The sequence below is a fragment of the Sciurus vulgaris genome, assembly GCF_902686455.1.
Source record: "Sciurus vulgaris genome assembly, chromosome: 17".
Taxonomy (NCBI): Eukaryota; Metazoa; Chordata; class Mammalia; order Rodentia; family Sciuridae; genus Sciurus; species Sciurus vulgaris.
Genome location: NC_136478.1, coordinates 60,465,365 through 60,488,694, shown reverse-complemented (window position 1 = coordinate 60,488,694; position 23,330 = coordinate 60,465,365). Strand labels below are relative to the sequence as shown.

The window sequence follows — 23,330 nt, the reverse complement described above, 5'->3', positions numbered from 1 at the left end:
AATGTCCCCACCAAGACTTGTGTGGCAAGTTAATCCCCATTGTGAGGGAGGAGGAGGTGGAAATTTAAGCCAGCTATAACCCTGGGCAGTAGAACCTTTGGAAGGCAACTGTGTTAGAGGTCATAGGGCAAAGTGCCAATCCCATGGGACAGTAGCTTCACGAAAGGGCAGACCTGAGTCAGGACCTTCTGTCCTGCCATGGCATGACCCAGCTGAGAGCAGTTGCCAGCACCAGAATCTGCCTTCTTTATGGACTGCCCACTCTGTGGCCCTCGGTCACAGCAATGGAAGACAGGCCTGGGCAGTCCACGCTGGGAGTGCTCTGAGGGCTGTGAGGTCCTGGGGGCTTAGGCAGTGCCGGGGGTGAGGCACCTCTTGCCATCACTGTGTCCGCAGGTGGCTGCTGAGATGGCCAAGGTCTGGTCTCTGAAGCCCCTGGGGATCAGGCCATGGAAAGGTGCATCCGGTGTCTGTGAAGCAAGGCCTTCCCACCCTGCACCTGCCGCTCTGCAGGGGAACAGCCTCCCCACTGAGGGCGCCTCCCAAGACCCAGCCACTCCACTGTCACCCCTTGCATTCTGCCACGGGCAGGCCCACCAATACAGAGCCTGTACCTCCAAGGGCAAGAATAGCCTCCACCAAACCCTCTCAGGAGGCGACAGGGAACACGTGGACTCCATGCTAACCAGTGCTGCAAAGAAGGTTCCATGTTAAAAGTGGGACAAGTGCCCACGCAAGTCACATACCTAGGCACCGCCAACATATCCCACTGTTCATCAGCAACAGGCCTATGTGAACTTGTGGATTCTCATATGTTGCTGCTGGGGTAAGTTCTGTGTTTATCTTCAAGGTGCCACACTAAGGCACAGAGAGATTAAGACTTCTGTCCAAGGTCACTCAGCTATGAAGTAGATAAGGCTGAATTCAAACGCCAGGTGGATTTCGAAGCTCTGAACTGCGCCCTGCCCCCAACATGCTGCCTCCCAGAGGGGCCTAGGGGGCCTAGACGCTGTTCTGCTGGGCCTGGCGGAGATCAGCAGCAATGCCCACCCACTCTGGCAGGAAGGCTGCCTGTGGCTTAAAGACCATGTGGAAGGGGGAGTTGGGCAGGGTGAAGTTGGCCAGGTAGACAGTGTCCCCGCCTGTGAGGTAGGCGGCCCAGATCCCGAAGGTGCCCACGGTGATGATGCTGTGGTTGCACTGTGTGAGCAGTGCAAAGTCCTTGGCGGGGGAGCCCTGAAGACCATTGCCCGCAAACACCACATCTCCAAGGGAGCTGTCGATGCTTTCCCGGCACCAGGCCATATCGTCACTGGTGACCACGAAGACTGGGGAACGGTAGCGGGCTCGGAACCAGTCTAGGGCCTGCTGCAGGTAGCTCCGGTCGGCCAGCACACCCTTCCACACCCGCGGCATGACACGAATGTAGTCCCCCCGGCGCACATGCACACCCACAAAGGTCACCCGCCAGGCCTGCGTGGCCTGCAGGGCCTGCAGGAACTTCTGGGCCTCCTCGCGCACGTGCTCGTGCAGGCTGAACTCCTGGAGGATCTCCTGGCGCAGGTGGTGGTAGAAGGTCCAGGAGCAGGGGTAGCCCGTGAGGCGGATGTAGCGCCCCGGGATGTGGCGGTACTGCTCCTCCATCCAGTCGTTCAGGTGGTAGTTCCGCCACGGGATGCCGCGGGCTGTGGCACTGTGCAGGACCGGAAGGGTGATTCTGAAGATGGGTGCCAGCGTGCTGTGTATCTGGGCAGGGATGTAGGCAGGCCGCCCGTTCACCTTGGCCAGGGCGTACAGCGTGGCGTACTGGCCCATCTGGTTCCCCAGGCGGCCTTTGGAGTTGATGGTGAACATGCCCTCCTGGGGGTGGTGTCTGGGGACCAGAACCACCTGGGCTGAGTATGCCCAGGGGGCAGGCACCAGAGCCAGGCGCTGGTGGCAGTGGAAGATGGTGGATACCACAAAGACAACAAAAAGGAAGTAGCAGGTGGACAGGGATGGGCAGGTGGCCCCAAACCCCTTGGCTGCAGAAAGAAAGAGGACACGAGTCAGGAGGGGCCGGAGGGGTGCGCCCAGGACTCCCGGTTCAGGCTCTCCAAGCGTCAGCAGTCTAGAGCGCCAGGCGCAGGACCACAGTCAGATGGGGTCCTCCCACGTGCCCAGACCCCACCCCTTACTGGCAGCACGTGACTTGTCGTCACTGCACCTTTTACTCTTTTCTCACCTGTTAAATGAGATGAGTAGGTTGACCATTTGGAAATACCTATATGCAACCATATTTTACCTGCAGTTGCAATCATTTCTATGGTCCGACCTGACCAAACTACCTCATGGAGTTGCATGAGATTTAAATGTGATACAGTGGTTCTTATCTATCATTTCACTTTCCACAGATTTCAAGGTCAAATGTGGTCTGAACATACTGAATTGAAAATTCCAGAAATAAGCAGTTCACCCAGGCATGATGGTACACATGGATAATCACAGTGACTCGGAAGACTAACACAGGAGGATCTCAAGTTCAAAGCCAGCCTCAGCAACTTAGGGAGACCTAGTCTCAAAATAAAAAATAAAAAGGGCTGGGGGTGTGGCTCAGTGGAGAACCATCCCTGGGTTCAATCCCTGGCACCAAAAAAAACAACAACAACAATAGCAGCGTATAAATTTTAAATTTCATGATGAACTTTCACCACCCCACTCTGTGAAGTCGTTCCCTCTGTCCAGCGTGTCCATGCTGAGAGGCTCCCTGGCTGTCTGTCATCTGGAGTTGCCTGGCAGGATCCCAGCATTTCTGTTCAAGTAACACTTATTTCACTTCGTAATGGCTCAAAAGTGCAAGAATAGCGGTGCTGACCGTTCAGGAGTGCCAGAGGGAAGCCACGAAAGTTCCCTTTAAGTAGGAAGTGTTAAGTACAGTACGCTAATGAATGGGTCAGACAGGTCACATTCACTGAACTTTTTTTAAAATGTTTTTTTACTTGTAGACGGACACAATACCTTTATTTGAGCTGTTTATTTTTATGTGGTACCGAGGATGGAACCCAGGGCTTCATGCCTGCTAGGTAAGTGCTCTACCACTGAGCCCCAGCCCAGCCCATGTTCACCTGACCTTTATTTCAGTACACTGTTACACTTGTCCTATTTGTTAGTTACTGTTGCACACCTCTTACTGTGCCTGACTTAAAAACATTAAGCTTCATCACGGGCATCTATGAAAGCACCCAGAAACCACTCTGGACATGGGAACTCACACAAGAGATTTTATTAAGCGGACAAGCAGAGTATCTGCCTGCAGGGTGAGAGAGAGAGAAAATGAGAGAAAGAGAGAGCGCACACTAGAGAGAGTGTGAAAGCCAGGGAGGGAGTGAAAGTGAGGACGATGACGAGAGAAAGAAGGGGAGGGGGGAATGGCGGGGGCCCTATTCTTTTTTTGTGTGTGTGGTACTGGGGATCGAACTCAGGGCCTTGTGCTTGCAAGGCAAGCACTCTACCAGCTGAGCTATCTCCCCAGCCCAGCCTTATTCTTAAGTAGTGGAATTTCGTGGTCTAATAACAATGGACCAATGGCTGGTGAGGAGGTTAGAGGGCTAACAATCTGGGTTGTAAAGTGGAGTGGGGGAGAGAGAATAATGGTGGCAGCAAAATAGCAGATCTGATGACAATAATCTACATACAGGAAAAAAAACAGTATGTGTAGGGTTGGGCACCATCTGTGGTTTCAGCATCCACTGGGGGACAGGGAATGTACCCCTCCAAGGACTACAGTGACTTCGTAATGTACTTCAGTGCCCAGCACACAGGAAAGCTCATACTTGTTGTAAAATAAATACTTCCAGACACCCCTCTATGTGCCAGGCACCGAGCTAGAGGCAGAGAAGAGAAGCAAGCAGAACCAAGGAGGCTTGAGTCCTTGCTCCGACACCTTAGCATAGTGTGGCACAGTGGTTGAGCTCAGATGGCGCAGTTCACTGGCAGGCTCTGCCTGCTGCTGGCCCGGAGCCTGAGTGTGGTTAGTTTTAAGCTCCTGTGCCTTGGTCTCCTCTTCTGTAAGATGTGGGTGCCGCGTGTTTCCCGGCACTTTTAGGGGGGGTGAGGGTTTCAAACTGCCCACACAGTCCCTGATTTCTCCCTTGGATCTGGGGAGGCCCCCTGCTTGCCTTGCCCAGTCATATATGGCAAGAGTACCTCAGTGCTGGCTTCTGGCCCAGGACTTAAGGGGTTAGCAGTTGCCACTTGCTGCCTCCGGAATATCTTCTAATGGTCAAGTTGTATAGTTTTAGATTTTAAATGTAGATTTTCAGTGAGCATCCCCTTCTTTGCTTTTGGTAATCACTTTACTAAGATATAATCACACACACACAATTCACCCATTAAAAGGGTATAAATTTGCTTCCCACAGTAATGCACACCTGTAATCCCAGCTTTTCTGGAGGCTGAGGCAGGAGGATTGCAAGTTAGAGGCCAGCCTCAGCAACTTAGCAAGACCCTTTCTCGCAGTAAAAAAGAAAAAGGGCCAGGGGTGTAGCAGTGTAGCTCATTAGTAGAGCTCCCCTGGGTTCAATCCAAAACAAAAAAGTGCACAATTTCACAGCTTTTGGTATATTCAGAGCTGTGCAACCATTATGATTTCTTTTAAAACATCTGCATCATCCCCAAAAGAAGCCCCACACCTTTAGCACCTCACTTCCCCATCCCTCCCACCCTCCTATCTTCCCCTCCAACTAAGACGGACTTTGTTTCCTCGTCTCCATGGACTTGCCTATTCTGGGTTTCATGTAAAGGCAGTGTAGGCCACCTTCGCCTTTGTGTCTGGCGTCTTCCCCTTGGTGTCACGCTCTCCAGGTCCACCCAGGCAGCAGGTGTCAGCGCTCCATCCTCTTCATGGCTAGTGACATCCTGGTGTGGAGGCCACTTCGTGCTTGCTGGTGGGCACTCGGGTTGCTCCCCCGTCTGCCAGGAGGCTCCCGTGTGGGAGCTCTGCGTATGGTCTTCATGCCCCTTGGGCATTTGCCTGGCAGTGACACTGCTGGGCCACCGAGTCACTCTGGTCAGTCGTCTCAGGAACTGCCAGGTTGTCTTCTGCCCCCTTTTCCTTCCCACCAGCAGCACAGGAGGCTCTGAGGCCCCACCCCTCTGTCACCTGCCACCTCTGTTGGATCAGGGCAGCAAGCAGCAGGACTTCACTGAAGAACCCCGCATTTGGCCACCAGGTCCCACCCTGGCTCCACTGGGCTTGACTGGGCTCTGTGACTGTGGTTCCCTGTCCCTCTGAAGGGACAGACGACCCTTCTTCAGGGGCTGTTCCACCTCCCCAGGCTCTCGCCCACAGCTTCACTCCCAGCTCCACTGGGTCCTGCTCTGCTTTCTTCTCTGCCGTCCTTCTCTGCTCCGACCAGAACTGGCATTCTGCAGGCCGCCTCCGTCCTCTGTGCGCAGCGCTTTACCGATCGGACCCGTTGGGAAGTTCGCACATTGCTGGGATCCTGGGAGAGGTCAGGCAGCTCTCAAGAGACGTGGCCCCCACCCAAATGCACAAGAAATGCTTTGCTGGCTGCTTCAGTTTCCAAAAAGCAAATTAAACCTACCTGAGCCCCTCTTCCCTGAGCTGGTAAAAATTCCATCCTATCTGTTACCACACCACCCGCCCGACTCCAGGTTCTGTGCTGGGGGAGGCAGTACTGCACGCAGTCAGGCCCTGGTGAGTCCTAGGCAGGCACCAGAGGCTGGGCCGATGCGAGAAGCACCGTCTCGGGGCCAGGGTGGGGCCTCCAGGGCCTCTGGTGGTGTGTGGTCAGAGCAACCCCTCCGCCTCACGCTCTTAGTAAATGCTGGCCAGGCCCGAGCAGACATTCTGCTGGGCCCCTGGGATCCTGTCACTTGCCCTGGAGGCTGCCCTCTGCGCACCATCTGCCAGGATCTCAAGCGCTCCCCCTCGTGGCTGTTCGTCAGTCTCAACAACCAGAACGCTGCAGACAGGAAGCAACCAGAGGCTGCGCGGTGCTGTGTGTGCCGCCCAGCTGGGCCCACTGTCCAGCTACACAGTCCCTGTCCTAGTGGAGGGTGGCAAAGCCCACCCTGAACCCTCTGGGGCTAGCACCTGCCCTGAACTGACATGCACCTATTTACGGATGTCCCTCTTCTGAGCTCAACACCAGCACCAAGCCCACGGGGTAACAGGATACAACCCAGGCCCACCATGGTGTCACGAGGGGAGTGGTCTCGACACCCGCAGCAGGGCCAGAATGCAGAAAGCTTGGTGGCCCAGAGAGTTCACTCTGTCCTTGTGACAACACCTCCCCCAACCTGGGAGGTATGTTTTCATCCCCATTTGAAAGAACAAGGCGCAGAGAGTTAAGAGACCTGCCTCACAGGCAGCCGCAGTGTGGGGGTCTGCACAGTCAACTACTGCCTGCTTGAGTCCTGGTCGGGGCAGTCCCCCGCCCACCCTGTCTCCACTTACTGTGGTTCTGACCTGCCCTGCCTGTGGGCCTGCGGTATTTCTGGGTCCCTGCAAGCTCCAAGGCCTGAGCCCTCCCAGAAAGCAAGGCGCCTATGAGGATGCAGGTCCTCCCACAGGAAGCACTCCCACATTGCCCAGCTGGGGACTGTTTCTGGCTCTGGAGGCTTCTGGACTGCCCCTCCCTCCTCCCACCCCTCAGGAACATTCAGGGCTGCTAATTGCTGGGGCACTCAGGCTATTAAGAACAATGGAAGGAAGACAGCATCCCACCAGGCAGGAGAGCTGGAAGGAAACCAAGGCTCCTGAGCAGTCTTCTCTAGCAGCAGGACTCACCTCTGCACCAGCACTGCCTGGGCCTGCAAGGCTCCTGTCCCAGTGCCCAGAGGGCTGCCCCTGCCTCCTTCAGGCCTCAGCCCAAATGTCCCCTCATCGTGCCACTGAAATCTGTGGCACCCCCACTGCCCTAGCACCTACTCCCCTGCTTGCTGGTTTCTTCCCTCACTGTACCCCTCTCCCAGTACCACGGATAGAAGGGGGCCTCTACCATACAGCCACATCTCCAGCCCTTTTTATTTTGAGACAGGGTCTTGTTAAGTTGCCCAGACTAGCCTCCAACTTTCCCTCCTCCTGCCTCAGCCTCCGGACGCCCACAGGCGTCCTAGCCAGGCCAGGTCTGGCCTGTCTTTCCTCCGAAGTCCTTGACACACTCTCAGAAGAAAATGCTCACTGCTTTTTGTCTCTAGGTGGCCTGCCAAGGACCAGTGCCTTGGGGTACTGTTCACTGCCAGTCACAGGCTGTCGGGCAGCAGCTGGAGCGTGCTCAAGATGCCTCGATTGCATACTAGAGTTTGAACCAAGAAGTCCCTTATGATGGATTTTTTTCTTTACGTCTGCTACCCAAATGAAGTATTAACTATGCATCTGGCTTACACCAAGCCCCCAACTGTGAGGGATGTACCCGCCAATGAGTTTACAGTCCAGTTGGGACTCCTCAGTTCTTGCCACTTTCTTGATCTCCCACCAGTCATTTCTGAGATGTTTCAACTCCCCAGCTCCCAGGCCAATTTTCCCTTTTGCCTTCTCCCTTATTCCCTTCCTTGTAGCCTTTTGATGTTCATTGGAAATTTGGATACACGTCTGCTCAGAACACCTAGAGGAGCAGGGAACAATTTGCATCTCAGGTACAGTGTGAGTAAACTGAGAAGTAATGAGTGATTCTTATATATTTTGTAACTTTTTATGCGAGTCTTCAGTTGTTTGAGGGTTTTCAGCACTTGATGTTTATGATCTTCTAAACAGAGATGAGGTCGTATTTTCACTTAGAACTTAGCTGTTAGCTTGAGAAAAATGTAGTTTTATCTGTTTCTGTTTCTCTATAAGATGGACCCTAGGATTTCTTTTCCCTCACAGAAATAATTAAGTAGCATTTGTGTGCTGTATTGATAGCCTGCCATCCAAGTCTTCAATGTGTATACTCATATGTTAGGGTTCCGTTTTCCCCCATTTCCACAACACATGCATATGTACTCTTCCTACTTCCTCCAAATTTGAAGAAGTTTGGTAAATGACAGATATTCCTCTCTTTTCTCTTAACACAGACTCAGATCATTGGTAGGAACTTAAGAACTTTATATCACAAGTTCTTCAAACATTTACCGTTTCATATTAATAAGATTAAGCTTCTTAGAATTCTTGCTCTTAGGGCAGGGGACATAAAAGACCCCTGCTGTCCACAGGTGTGGGCAAAGTGACAACCTGCCTCCATGGTAATGGAGGAGAAGTGTGCCCGGGCACCTCTGAGGAAATTGGGGTGCATAGCACTGGTAGATGTAAAGGTGTTTCCTCCCTATGATTTCGTTTTGAAATTCAGATTGAGACTGGGACACTGGCATGGTAGATGATTCACTTTCTCCTACCATTCACTAGAAGGAATACTTGGTATTCCCATGTACAAATGAGATTACTTCCTAGCTAGGTATTTATAATTCTGGGAATCAAAACACTTAAACACCTCACCCAAAGCCATCTTTACTGGTAGCCTATTTTGATGGCAAGGAGGAGGATGCTTTGAAATAACCAAGAAACTACTGGTGCTGACAGTCATACAGCCTGGGAGTGGGGAAATTGTATTTTGTTTCCATCCTTCTCTGTTAACAGTAAAATGGTTGAGGCAGGAGGCAGTGAATCATGGGAACACCTAGAGTTTTACAGTTGCTAAAAAGTGACCCCTAGGTCTTAGGAGCTCCTGGAGGCATCAGTGTGTCACCAGCAGGAAGCTAGTAGGTTCACTGACTGTTTTGTCTGACCTATGTGGATTTTTCCCTATATGCCTAAGTACACTCACTGTAAGGATGGACATTCTTACTCTTTCATTGAGATAAGTTTTCTTCTGCATCTGGGCACTAAAGGGATACATGAACCATTGTTAACATTTTGAGTCATTTTTGTTTAACTTCTTATAGGAAAATTTGAGTAAAATAAATATTGTCTTTTTGTATATTAACTAAATGTGTTTTCCTTTGGTTTATTTTGGGGAAAGTGTTGTATTTGCTGGTGGAAAAAATTGGATATAAAAGAATAAACACTGTAAAAAATTAAAAAAAAAAAAAAAAGATGCCTCAATCTGTCAGACCATGACTCTTGCATTATGCCACCTTGTCACTCATGCACACCCTTGCCCAGATTCCACGAGTCCCCTCTGATACGGGTCTCTTGGCCCCAGTCTGTTATGGAGCTTTGGAATTAACACCCATCTTTTGAATCTGATGTCCCCATCCTTGCTCCTCCTGGACTACGCACCTGAGGGTCACCCAGAACCACAGTCACGGCTGCACCCCACCCCCAGAGCAGCACAGGGCAGTGAATATCCAATCCCGTCAGGCACAGCCCAGCTGAGCCACAACAAATGCTGGGGTCCACGGAGTAGCCAATGCAGAACACCATCCTGGGACCTGAGGCCTCTGCTTTCCCCAGAGGGAAGCAAGCAGCTTTCTAGTCAACGCCACTCACTTAGGCAATTCAACATTTACACGAGAATTTAAAACAGCGGCCACTGGGGATCAGGACCCCTACTGTGGGGGTGTCTCTGAGCCCTACCCCTGGCTCCCCACTTTCTCCTAGGGACCCGGACCCCTGCAGGCCTGCGGTGCTCTGCTCCTCCACTGCCCTCCCCGCCCTCCGCTCAGCACTGAGTTCTCTGAGTCTCCCTGCTGCCGATCTCTTCCTTCCAAGAAGTTTTTAGGACTTGAAAGCAACTGACCTCAATGCTCGGTTAACCCACAGCCGACCCCAGGTTCCAGCAGGGATGAAGAGGGGTTGCTGGGGTCAGCAGAATCCCCCATGGCCAACGTCCCGCCTCGGCATGAATGGCCCATGGGTCAGCTCTCCCAAATTGCAGCCTCCTTGCCGCACAGCTGAGCCACGCCCTTGGGAACTGGTAGGCAGGGGCAAGTGGGAGTGGACCAGGGACCCCAGGCCCTAGCCGCCCATCCTACCTGCCCAGAGCTTCTTCCTCCTGCCTGCCTGGGGCTGCCCAGCTGTGGGCCCGCTGCGGGCAACAGTTCTCTGGTCCCACATGGTCTCGGGTGGTGTGGCTGGCAGGGGTCCCTGTGGGGAGAGCGTGGCTGTGGTTGGCGAGGGGACTGGGGCGGCGGGAGGGGGCGGCGGTGTTGGATTCTGCGGGCTCTGCTCAGAGCTCCCGCCCAGAACCCCCACTAGCCTGGGTCTGAGAACAGCCACTCGTCACTCCCTCCCAAGAGCCCACCAAGCCAGCCGAGCTCCTGCGGGAGGCGGTGCATGTGGGGACCGACTGCAGAACGTGCTTCTGGATGCAGGTCTGGCTAAGGCAGGCTTGAGACTGGGGTGGGGTGCATGCCAAGGGAGGGAAGCTGGGGTCCCACAGGCCCCACCTGCCCAGGCCAGGGAGACTGCTGGTCTCCTGGGAGCCCGATGGACCTGCTTCTGAAGGCTGGGGGTGGGCTACAGGCCCAGAGGGGTAAGTTAGGGGATCTGACAGAGGGGCTCCATGGTGGGCAGGGGCTAGTTTCTGTGCTCCCAGGAGCACTGGGGTACTCACACCCTGGTTCCCCAAGGTGCTAAGGGCCAGAAGGCACGACTCCCTAAAATACCCAGCAAGAGGCATGTTCAGACACAGGGAGGGCAAGGGGATGGGGGTCCTTAACAAGGCCAGGGCAGAGGGGCCCAGCGAACCCACCACATGAGAGCAAAATGGCGCCAGGCTCCTTGGAGACCATGCAGGTCGTCTGGGGCAGGGGTGGCAGGGTCTGTGTGGCAACAGCAGAGGGCACAGGGACTGTGTGGTCACCCACCCAGGGTGCCAGAGACCCCAGCCAGGTGCCAGCCTGGGTGCAGATTCAGAGCCAGGAGCCTAACAAAGACCCAAAGCCCCACTCCCAAGTGGGCCAGTCCCTGGGGGCTGCTGTTCGGAAGAGAAGGGAAGGGCCAGATGAGGGCTGAGGGCTTCCGAGCTTCTGCCTTGCCCTGGGGTCTGTCTGGATTTCTGCTCCCCTGGGGGGTCCTAGCAGCTGGCACCCTCCTCTCCCGCCCTCCCGCCTGCTTCCCTCCATCATTACCCACCACCCCCAGCATCTGCTCCCCCATCTGCTCCAGGGACCTGAGGACGGGTGGAGAATGTGGGGACTCTGATCCCTGGGCCCTGAGGCCTAGAGTAGCCGGTGGGATGAGATGATCAGAAAGTACCAGAAATCTGACCTCAGGATCCCCACACTCCAGGTACTCCAGGGAACCCAAGCATCTGCCTTCCCAGCCCCACAGGGGTTCTGCGGTCCCAAGCTCCTGCCCCAGAGGGAGCCTGGCTTGTTGCCTAGGCTGCCATCCTTCCCTTAGCTCCTCTCTGGCTTTGCACTGGGGTGGGTGGGAAAGGGTTAAGGACGACAGGCTGGGGGTGGGTGGCAGGGAGGCCAGTGTTTGGCGATAATCCCCTCCGTGCCCAGGGTGTGGAGAACAAGGTTAGGGCCCCACATGGGAAAGGGCCTCCTTCTGATCCCTGTGGGCTGGGGCCTCAGCCTCCTGCTTCTGATCCCCTGCTGGGCACCTCCAGTTCTGCCCACCCCCACCCGGAGCCTGTGGGCTGTCTGCTCTCCTCTGGCTGTCCCTTGTGTCCCTTGCTTGCCCCTCTGGGGCCCCCAGGAGCTCCGATCTTCCTGTGAACTCTGGGTGCCCAGTCCTATGTCTCAGCCTCCTTGCCTCCCCATGTCTGGACCTTCCCATGGGTCTGTGTCTCCACTCCTCTGTCTCTTTGCAGTCTCTGTTTCTGTCCTTTTCTGTTTCTCTGTCCTCATTTCTCTAGCCCTCTACATTCCCCAGCCCTGCTCCCTGTGTCCCTCCCTTGTCCCTCTCTGGATTTCCACATCTGTGGCCTCCACTGGTCGACGTCCACCCTCACAGGCTCCCCAGGGGCCCTGCCCCTTCGACACTGATGGATAACTCTGGGGTGTTAAGCTACGGATTAGTTCAGGCAAAATTCTCGATTTTGCTTGCGTTCTTTCCCCTCCGGGTTATGTAAACAGTGATTCTCCCCAGATGGAACTATTTTCCTCGCTTCGAAGCAGTGAGGGAGGGGCCTTGGGCAGGGCTGGGGTGGAATGTTGGGTTTCCCCCGGGTACCTTGGGGAGCAGGGTGGAGGCTGGTGGCTGAGGTCCCACCTGGCCACCTCTCCTCTCCAGGTGCTGGCTCTGCTGGGATCATGCCTGTGACCTTTGCCTTCTTGCTCCTCCTACATCAGGTCACCTCTGACCCATGTTATGACCTGGGGGGTCACCCTCGCTTCTGCCTCCCACCAGTGACCCAGCTGGCAGGTGGCATAGCAGCCTCCTGCCCTCAGTCCTGTACCCTCTCCCCAGGGACTAGTCCCAGCCCTGGGGCCACCTGCAATGGCAGTCTGACCTTGGATCTGGATGGCCCCTTCCTCCTGACGTCTGTCAGCCTGCGCTTCTGCACCCCAGGACCCCCAGCCCTAGTCCTGTCTGCGGCCTGGGCTGCAGGGGGTCCCTGGAGGCCTCTGTGGCGCAGACCTGCCTGGCCTGGGGCTTTGGGGGGTCCTGAGAGGGTAATCTTTCGCTCCCCACCAGGCCCTAAGGCCAGGGTGGTGGCCAGCTACCTCCGTGTGGAGTTTGGAGGCCGAGCAGGGCTGGCAGCAGCTGGCGTGAGGGGACGCTGCCAGTGCCACGGCCACGCGGCCCGCTGTGCTGCCCGCGCCCGGCCTCCACGCTGCCGCTGCCGCCACCACACCACGGGCCCAGGGTGCGAGAGCTGCCGCCCGTCCCACCGAGACTGGCCCTGGAGGCCTGCCACGCCCCAGCACCCCCATCCTTGCCTGCGTGAGTCCTGGGCCCTTCCCCCCTCCCCCCGCAACTGGTTGGTCCCATGTCCCCAAGGGCACAGGATGCTCTCCTCCTTCCCTGGCTTGGCATAGGTGCTCAGGTAGCAGTCAGGGCAGCGGGACGGTTCCTGACCCAGTCAGCCTCACAGGGTGGCACTTGGTCATGAAGCACGTGCTCGCCAGTCCCACTCTGTGCCAGCTGGGTGCTGGCGTGAAGCCTGTTTTCCAGATGAGAAGGCTAAGGCTGGAGGGTGGGAGTCCCTTGCACAAGGACACACAGCTGCCATGTGTGGCAGGACCAGGACCTGCGCTCAGGAAGTCATGCTCCAGGGCTTGCTAGCCACGCTCCTATTGGGTGTTGTCACCTGTGTACTCTAGGATGAGACAGGAGCACAGCCTCGGCAGCTAGCCAGTCAGTCAGCTGCCTGCGTATGAAGCCCAGCTCCTCTGCTTAGCAGCTGTGTGACCTTGGGCAAGTGACTTAACCTCTTTGCCTCATTTTCTCCCTTGAAAAGTGGGAAAAGGAACAGTGTTTCCTCAAGGTCGAAGTGGAAATCTAGTGAGCAGAGTCCAGTCCACAGCCGGCAGAAAGACAGCTTCCTGAGCACCTGCCATGTTACTTTTCCCAGCAAAGAGAGTCCCAAGGGGACAGGTCACTTGCTTCAAGTCTGACTGCCAGCAAGGGGCAGTGCTGAGACCCTTCACAGGGAGTCCCACCGTCCTAGAAGCTGCCCACACCCTGGGCCACCAGCCAGATGATCACTCCTAGCTTCTCCTTGATGCCCTCTCCCTTCAGCATTCCCAGGCTGGAGCTTCTAAGGTCAAAGCCCCTCCTCAGAGACACCATCAGCTCCCTCCCACCCTGGCTGTGACTCTGGGTAGCCATCAGCCAGCCCATCCTGGTGTCCGGAGATCCCTGCCCTGTCCAGCCCTACTACAGATGTCCCCGGAGGCCTGGAGGCAGCCGTATTCCAGTTCTCTGCTCCCCAGTGCTCAGGGCCTCCATTTGGGAGGCCCACCTCCAAATCGGACCTGCTCCACCAGCCCCCCTCAGGGGAGTGAGGAAGGGAGACTCACGTGTTCTGAGGGTGGGGCAGACTTCATCCTGGACCTGGGAACTGCCAGTCACTTCAGCTGGGTGGCACTGCCCTCCAAGCCTGGTGAGAGGTTGATAGAGCTGTGGTGAGGGTGAGGGGGCCGGCGAGCTGAGCAGCAGCTTCACAGACCTGGCGCTCTGACTCCCACTACCCAGCTCTGAGTTTTCAGGGGGAAGCAAGGTGAAGCGATTCCCCCCAGGCCAGAAAAGACCCTACCCACTGACAATCTGAACAGCACTGCCACCTCTAAGGCCCACCCAAATCCTAGGAGACAGGGTGGAGGTCCCCACTAGACAGAGCAAATCAAGGTTCAGAGGGGGAGTTGTTTTCCCAAGAACGCACAGCTACCTCAGCACCATGACTCCCTGGGGCTCTCAGGCACCCCCCAGTGCAGGCCTCTTACCCCCTGAAACCCAGGTCTCTTCAAAGAGTGGCCCAGACGCCTCTGCCTCAGCATCACACTCTGGGATGTTTACCAGAAATACAGATCTCTTTGCCCAGCAGATGCCAGAGAGTGGGCCCTGAACTTAAAATGGGGCCCTGGTGATTCCTAAAGTAATAAGGCTTGAGGGCCACTGCCTTTGAAAACCTGATAAAGGCCACCAGCAAAATGCACGTGGCAGACCATCCTCACGTGAGCTGCATGGAAGCACTGGAGTGTGGCTGCTAAGAACACAGGCTCTGAAGCCAGAATGCCTGGGTTCAAATCCTGCCTCTGACCACCACCCAGCTGTGCTGCTTTAGGCAGGTGACTTCACCTCTCTGTGTCTCTTCCCTTATCTGCAAACTGGGGATGATGATGGTGGTAGCCTCACAACCCTTTGGGGATGAAATACACCAAACTCCTAAGGTGCCCGGCATCTGACACGTGGAAGCACAAAACAGCCGAGTACTTGCTCTGCGCCAGGCCCTGAGTTAAGCACTTCCCATCTACTTTATCTCATTTAAGCCTCATGAAGTAAACACTACAAAGCCATTCTGCCGACAAACACTGCAGAGAGGCCCACAGGGTCTGAGCCCACTGCCCATGCCCAGAGCCGCCTCTCTTCTTTTAGCACCAGTTTCACGGTGCCACTCAGGAAGTTCCCAAGTCCCCTCCTGCTCACCCATTTCTGGACCAGCATCCCCATTTTAGGATGAGAATGGAGGTGCTCTGGGACCCAGGCTTCCCTGGAGCTCCAGGCTGCCTCTCTGACATCACGGCCTCACTTTATTTCCTTTCCTGAGGGCAGGGCAGTGGGGGGAGGCTGGAGACAGATGGCCCTGCCCTCACGAGCCCTCCCCCCATGCTCCTAGCCTGCTCCTGCAACCAGCATGCTCGACGCTGCCGGTTCAACTCTGAGCTGTTCAGGCTATCAGGTGGCCGCAGTGGGGGTGTATGTGAGCGGTGCCGCCACCACACAGCTGGGCGACACTGCCACTACTGCCAGCCAGGATTTTGGAGGGACCCCAGCCAGCCTATCACCAGCCGAAAGGCCTGTAAGGGTGAGTATGGCCAGGCCCAGGGGCAAGGATGCAGGGCCTGGACTCCTGGGTGTGAGGAAGGGCTGGGACCTGGACTCCTGCATCTTGGGGAGGAGGGGGATGCAGATTTGGTAGGGAGCATCTGGGTCCCAGAAACCCCATGTCCCCAGTTCCTTTCCACATGTAGCCTGCCAGTGCCACCCCATTGGGGCAACAGGAGGCACCTGCAACCAGACCAGCGGGCAGTGCTCCTGCAAGTTAGGGGTCACGGGCCTGACGTGCAGTCGCTGTGGTCCTGGCTACCAGCAGAGCCGCTCCCCAAGGATGCCCTGTCAGCGTGAGTCCTAAGGGGCAGGGCCACAAGTCCCAAGTGGGGAGGAGAGGAGACCATCCAAGTCTCAGTGTGGTGGGACAAGTGACCCTGGGACATGGGAGCCAGGGGCTGGAGACTGGACTCTGAGCCCTCAGGGATCCAGTACTGAAATTCTAGACTCTTCTGTCTTAGGGAAAAGGGAGGTAGGGCTCTGGACTCCTCCTGATCCTGAGGGAAGAAGGGGTGGGCTCCACACTCCTGGGTCCTGGCAGAGGAGGGCAAAGGATGCTTGGATTCCTCAGGGAGTATGCCTAAGAGGTTAAATTAAATTTCTCCTTTGGTCTCCCAGGAATTCCAGAACCAACAACCATCCTTGCTACTAAGCCTGGTGCTTCCAGTTCTGGTAAGGCAGGCTGGCAGAAATCCCCAGGCAGTAAGAGGGCTCAGGGATGGACTAATTGGGCCCCAGTCACCAGGGGTGTGGGCACCCCAGCTGTCCATCAGGATGGACTGGGGGATGGGTGGTGCAGAATGCTGTGGACCCGGCCTCAGGAGCCTGACCCTCTCCAGACCCTCAGTGTCAAAACTACTGCAATATCTCGGACACCAGGGTACACATGAGCCTTCAGAGGTACTGCCAGCAGGACTACGGTGAGTGCTGGGGGTCAAAGGGCCCAAGGCTGCCCAGATGACCTGCTGACTGCCTTCAGGCAGCTCCTCTCTGGCCTTCAATTTCCTCACCTTAAATGAAGTGGTGTTGGATTCTACAAGGTCCTTCTCAATCCAGGATCTGATGGGACATGAGTGGGGGTAGGGACAGTGAGGAAGGGGTCTTCACTACCTTCTTGTGTCTCCTCTTCTCCTGTGTTCTCGTGCTTGCAGTTTCACACTCTTCTTTAGCCTGACATCTCTGAGGGATAGAAGGCAAGGGGAACTGATTGAGTGAAAGGGCCCCTGCCTGTCCTCCCTATCTCAGACCCTTTCTCTTTCCCTTCAGTGTCCCAGATAGCTGAGCCTTGGCCCCATTCCCCCAAAGACCCACCCCTTGGGTCCCTAATCTATCAGGCCACACTGGTCCCAAGACCCTGGTGCTGGTGACCTCAGGCAACTCAGCTCTCACTCAGGAGTTCAGCTCAGCCCACAAATCAAGACCAGCCCCTGCTACTTCCCCCAGTGTAGAGGATCCAGGACTCTCCACCCTCAAGATATCCTCTGGCCACTTGTGTCCTAGGCCTTCAAAGAGAGCCTTTTTCTTCTACCTCCTAAGGGGATCTTCTGCCCACAGATTCAGCCTCCAACACTGTCTGACTTCATCCCCTCAGAAAGTACACTTTCCTGAATTACAACAGATGTGATCTCAACTCTCAGGTTTCAGGGACCGATGTCACCCTCTGTCTCCCCAAGTTCACCCCAGAGTCCTTCCCTTTGCAATACCCAGCTCTCCCAAGTGCTTTGCTCTTGATACCTTCTGACCCTTCTGCATTAAATCCCCTGGAACTGTTTCTTCTGCCTTGTGCTGAGCCCCACCAACCGTAGCTGCCCCCGACTGCTCCCCCTTCAATGTAAGTCCTAGATCTGCCACCCCTAATATGACCCCCAAAGCCCACCCAACACATCTCAAGCTTCGGGATCCTTTCCCTGTCTGGTCTCCCCTCCTGTGTTTGACAGCACACCGCCTTGCCCTTTCCAACCTTAGTCCTGGAATCCACCTTGCAAATCTAACCCTCTTCCTTCTAATCCCGTCCTGGCCTCCTGGACTGTCTCCTCCAGCAGGTCCCACCCTCTACTGAGGGCGACTTCCAGGACTCTCACCTTTAAATGGTCAAGGTCTCTCTCCTACCTAACATGATCCAGGAAGGTCACCCCCGCCTATCCTGGGCCCCACCCCACCAGGCTGACCCCACCACACCCAAGGGTACCACCACCCACGCCTGACACCTCCCTCCCCGCAGTGCTGCGCGCGCAGGTGCTGGCGTCCGAGGCGGCCGGCTCGGCATGGCGACGGCTGGCCGTGCGCGTGCTGGCTGTGTATAAGCAGCGGGCGCGGCCAGTACAACGCGGTGACCAGGATGCTTGGGTGCCGGGCGCCGACCTGGCCTGCGGCTGCCTGCGCCTACAGCCCAGCACCGACTACCTGCTGCTGGGCAGCGCAGCTGGAGACCCAGACCCCACGCGCCTCGTCTTAGACCGCTACGGCCTCGCACTGCCCTGGAGGCCGCGCTGGGCCCGGCCGCTGCGGCGGCTGCAGCAGGAGGAGCGCGCGGGGGGCTGCCGCGGCCTGCGGCCTCCCACACCAAGCCCTAGGCCTGAACACTAGCCAGGGCGCGCGAGGCCTCGAGTCGAGCAACACCGAAGCAACCACGAGCGCGGACGGCCACGTGCGACCCGAGAGAACCAATCAGAAGCCACGGAGCACTTGACGTCACTGACATGCGCCAGCACCGCGCAGGCGTGAGCGACTTTTACCAGAAGGCCGCTAACTCCAAGCGGGATTTTGGTCCCTGCTGTGCCCTGTTTGGCTTGTGACGCAAGCAGTTATTTACTCACAATAAAGTTTCAAATCTTGAGGAATTTCGACCACAGAGTCCTGACCTGTACTGGGAGAATCTCTAGGGGCAAATGAAAACGGTCTTGAGGAAAGTTGCCCAGCTGAAGTGACCCCTAGGGCTCACTGAGTCAAAGTGGCCGCTCCAGTGAGCGAACTCCCGCGGCGTCACTGGGTGCTTACTGACAAGCCAAAAGACAGCGGGAGAAGTGTGGCTGGAAAAGGCGGGAAATTTAACTTCCTTAAAGGGGCCTTGGTTCCAAATTTCCAGAAAGTTCCAAATTTAGTAATTTTTCATTTCTGAGGGACCTCAGGATAGTCTCTGAGAAGGGAATACAGGGACTTTGTGTGAATGTCTGAAGAAGGTTCCGATGGGTTCACCTGGGCTCCAAGTGCGACCTGAACCCTTTCCTGAGAGGCCAGCCAATTGGGAGCCGCAGAGTGGTTATGACGTCACTTGGTGCTAAGCAGAATTCTATTCCTGCCCAACCGTCAGGCACCTACAGGCCACAGGGGTGGGGCCAAAAACGCAGGGAGCAGAAAGTACTATGGGATGGAAGGTTGTCATGGCCTAGCACCTTCCTCGCCACTCAGACCTCTGACACTGCACTCACAAGCAACCGTGTCCTCGAGTTTGAGTGACCTTTTCTGCAGAGTCACTGAGGGGGTACTGTGAGGGAGTCTTAGAGAAAGGGATTTGATTTTGAGCCGCATTTGAACCTAAGAATAACCTTTTCCTTCCATGAGACAAAAGTGAGGCTCTCGGCAAATTGGGAGGACAGGTCATGATACCAAGGGTGCTAGGCTGCAAGAAAGGTGTCCTGCAGTGAACCTGGGTTTGCTCCTGGTAATGCTAAAAGGGACAGGAAATAGGCTCCAGGGGGTGACCATCTGATCTCCAAGCCACCAATAAATCCCTCTTTTTGGGAGAACCTCTCCTTCGACTTCCGGTTGGATCCAGGATGGGGGTATCTCTGAAGCTGAAGTCTTTAGTAGATTTTCTAAGAAAAATTCCCTATTCCAGAAAAACTGTATAAATCCTTTCTTTTTGCTCTTTTCATTCTCTCTTGAAGCCAATTCACCCACCACTCCATGTTCATGTCCAAATCCACCAGCAAGTCCTGTCCACTCCTGAAAGTTCATGTCCAAAATTCAACTATTTTTACCACCTTGGTTCAAGCCACCACCACTGTTCCCTCACAGCTCCCCCTTAGAGTCTTCTTCATACAGAAGCGGGATGACCACTTTCAGATGCGAATCCAGAAGAATCTCTCCCCATAAAGTCAGATCATGTCACTCCTAGTCAGATCAAAACACTTGGTGGCTTACCATCTCACTCAGAATCAGATCCAAAGTCCTTGCCTGCCTCATGAGGCCCTACCTGATCTACCCCTGCTGTGTCACTGACTTCGCCTCCTGCAACTCTTCCTCATTCATGCCACTGCAGTCACACTGTCCTCCTTCCTGTTCCTTTAGAAGCCAAACACATTCTGCCCCGGGGCCTTTGCACTTACTTTTCTCTCCTCCCAAGACACACTTCCTCAACAACATCAAGCTACTTCCACCCTTCATGAAGTCTTCCATTAGGTTATCTGAAAAACTGAAAAACTTCACATAACGAAAGTTTATTTCTTTTTTTTTTGTTATTTATTTATTTATTTTATTGTAAACAAATGGGATACATGTTGTTTCTCTGTACATGGTGTAAAGGCATACCATTTGTGTAATCATAAATTTAGAAAGTTTATTTCTTGCTCATGTACATGTCCAATGCGGGCTGGCAAGGGGCGGTTTTTCAGTCACTCAGGACCCAGATGAGAGTCGTCCACCATCTTGTGCCATCAGTTGCATCCCCTGCTGCCCTCCATCGCTGTGGCAACCAGAGGAAGCACTGAACGGCCCCAGAGGAGCAGCGGATGCTTCCGCCCAGGAACATTTCCCACTCTTCCACTCAGCTCAGCCATCAAGATTACTCACGTGGCTCCCTCAATTGTGGGAAGGTGGGGAAATAGTATTTTCTCCTGTGCCCAGTAATGGAGAAATGGTGGCCTTAGTTCTTATTGCTGCCATACCAACTATCATAAATTCAACAGCAGAAACAACATGAATTTCTCATCTAACAGTTCTACAGATCCCATGTCTCCCGCAGGTTTCACTGGGCTGAAATCAAGGTGTTGTCAAGGCTGCATTCCATGCTCAACAAATATATGAAAAAATGTTCAGCATTTCTAGCAATTAGAGAAAACTACACTGAGATTTCATCTCCCTCCAGTCAGAATGGCAATTATCAAGAATGCAAGTAACAATAAATGTTGGCAAGGATGTGGGGCAAAGGCACCCTCATACGTTGCTGGTGGGACTGCAAATTAGTGCAGCTACTCTGGAAAGCAGTGTGGAGATTCCTCAGAAAACCTGAGATAGAACCACCATATGACTTAGTTATCCCACTCCTCGGTACATACCCAAAGGACTTCAAATCAGCATACTACAGTAATGTGGCCACATCAATAGTCATAGCAGCTCAATTCATGATAGCTGAGCTATGGAAGCAACCTAGGTGCCCTTCAATAGACGAATGAATAAAGAAAATGTGGTACATATACACAGTGGAATATTATTGAGCCATAAAGAGGGTTGAGATGATGGCATTTGCCAGTAAATGGATGGAACTGGAGGCCATTGTGCTAAGTGAAGTAAGCCAGTCCCAAAGAACCACAGATCAAATGTTCTCTCTGATAAGCGGATGCTGACTCCCAGTAGGAGGGAGGAGTGGAGGTTCACCAGATTGAACAGGGAGGAGTGGGGGGAAGGATGTGGGGCTGGGAATGGGAAAGAGTAGAATGAATCGGACATCACTTTCCTGTGTTCATATTTGAATACACAACCAGTGTAACTCCACATCATGTACAACCTCAAGAATGGGAAGTCATTCTCCATGTGTGTATGATATGTCAAAATACATTCTACTGCCATACATAACTAAAAGAACAAATAAAAATGCTAAAAAAAAAAAAAAAGACTCCATTCTGGATCTTCTGGGAAATCTGTGTCACCCTTCCACTCCCAGCTTCTAGAGCCACCCACAGTCCTTGGCTGGTGGCCCCTTCCTCCATCTTCAAAGCCAGCGTGAAGGGTCAAGTCCCTTTCACACTTCAAATTTCTCTTCCTCCCTTCTCATGTCTCTTTTTGACCACAAGTAGGAAAGATTCTCTGCTTTTAAGGACCCAAGTAGTTAGAAAAGACCCATCCAGATGGAATATGGAATATGGAATCATCTCTCCCCATCTCATCTATCTCAACCTTAATCACATCTGCAAAGTACCTTCTGCCATGTCAGGGGGAATCTATCTGTTTACTCTTTTTGTAGTTGCTGCTGTTCCACTGTAACATGAGTGCCATGGGGACAGGGATTCTAATTTGGTCATGATGCATCCCCTGCACCTAGAAATTTACCTAACTCCATAGATGCTCAATAAATATTTGTTGAATGGATAAATCAATGAATGGTCCAATGTGTAACCCAACCAAATCTGAAGTGGTACCTCATATTATCTGTATCATTAGGGTTCTTAATACTCCCTAAATAACAGTGATTCAAATGAAATGAAGTTTATTTCTCTCTCTTTAGTACTGGGTGTTGAACCAGGGCTTCCCACATGCAAAGTAAGTGCTCTATCACTGAAAGATCCCCAGCCCTGTTCCCCTCTGGAATAATTGAAATCTGAGATAGTCCAGGAACCAGGACTCCTCCAGTTCCCTCTTCATCATCCTTAGAACAGTCCTTAGCCTCATGGCCCAGATGTCAACTAGTGCTCTAGCTATTGCGTATGTATCCATGCGGCAGGATGAAGGAAGGGTGAGGATGTAGCCTTTAATGCTGGAATCAGCTATATTGGGTGTTTTGCTTCAAGCGAAAAGATATTTAGAATAATTCACTGTCCCTGCACTAATACCAGACCTTTGACCAACCAGAACCCAGCGTGTGCTGTGTCATCATGAGATGCGGGGCAGACCAGCCTTGTGGCATTCTTGGAAAAGTGGCTAAGATTGGAGGGAGGTAATGTCTGGCCGTGGCTTTCCACCCCACGTCCTGCTGCCCTGATCTCAGATCTATGTCTGCTTTGTTTGCTGCTGTAACTCCAGCCTCTGAGACATAATAGGTACTTAATATTTGTGGAATAATTAGGACCTGTTATTATCTTCAAGACACAAACGAAGAAACAGAGGCTACTGGGGGCTCCAACTTGAGGCGTGTGTTGGGGGGACTCAGACCCAGGTGTGCTTGGGTCTAGCTAGAACCCTAAGCACCTCTTTGATGAAAAAACTCAAGCTCAGACAGGTGAGGAGATTTAGCAGTAGTCACACCCCAAGTAGCCACCAAAAGCTGCGCTGTCTGACGCAGTAGCCCGCGGCCACACCAGGCTATGTAGTGTAAATTAATCAACACGGATTAGAATTACAAATTCAGTTCCTCAGTCGCATTGATCACATTTCAAGTGGCCACATACTGCCCGCCCAGGTACAGAGTTTCCACCATCACAGGAAGTCCTGCAGGACAATACAGAGCTTGGCTTTGGAACCAGACAGGCCGGGGACTGCTACTCCCAGTCCCTCAGTGTTCCCCTCTGTAAAATGGGGAGGATCATAACAGGGTGCAGTTAGAGGAAGAAATGAGTTCATCCACAGAATGGGTTTAGGACAGCATTGAGCACAGAGTCAGAGCCGTAGGAACAAGACTTTGTTGCTTCCATTTAAACACACAGAGGCCCACCTTCCCCAGGAGAGGAGAGGGTCCCCAGATGGAGGGGATTCTGCTGGGCTCCCAGAGGCCCTGGGAGTTGAGGTTGGGGAGAGAGGGCTGAGGAGGTCCACAGGGGCTGTGGGAACCAGCAGGCCTGGAGAGTCCTGGCCCTGCCACCTCCCACCCCAGCCCAGGAGGTAGCGGATGAAAGCGTGGAGCAGGCAGGGCCCCATATGTTCCTGTGACCCAAACTTTGTTCCCAGCGCCTGAGACGAATAGGCGTGAAATGCGCATCTGGGACCACCTCCGGCTGCCCTTCCCTCCCTCTGGGCATGGAGCCCGACTGTC

The 23,330-nt window shown here is 54.1% G+C and overlaps 2 protein-coding genes across 2 annotated transcripts; one reads left to right on the top strand and one right to left on the bottom strand.

The window, feature by feature from the left end:
* Positions 1–990: 990 nt before the first annotated feature.
* Positions 991–13,933, bottom strand: FUT2 (fucosyltransferase 2 (H blood group)). Its single transcript, XM_079119089.1, has 3 exons — positions 13,900–13,933; positions 9,955–10,066; positions 991–2,024 (listed from the first exon to the last, which is right to left on the bottom strand). The coding sequence occupies exons 1-3, from the start codon at positions 13,924–13,926 to the stop codon at positions 1,003–1,005; spliced, it is 1,161 nt and encodes a 386-aa protein (XP_078975215.1). The 5' UTR covers positions 13,927–13,933; the 3' UTR covers positions 991–1,002.
* NTN5 (netrin 5) lies at positions 10,198–18,013 on the top strand (the record flags this gene model as incomplete). Its single annotated transcript, XM_079119088.1, has 7 exons — positions 10,198–10,293; positions 12,167–12,820; positions 15,216–15,404; positions 15,571–15,720; positions 16,046–16,099; positions 16,267–16,347; positions 17,649–18,013. Exons 2-7 carry the CDS (start codon positions 12,187–12,189, stop codon positions 18,011–18,013), a joined length of 1,473 nt encoding a protein of 490 aa, XP_078975214.1. The 5' UTR covers positions 10,198–10,293; positions 12,167–12,186.
* Positions 18,014–23,330: the final 5,317 nt, after the last annotated feature.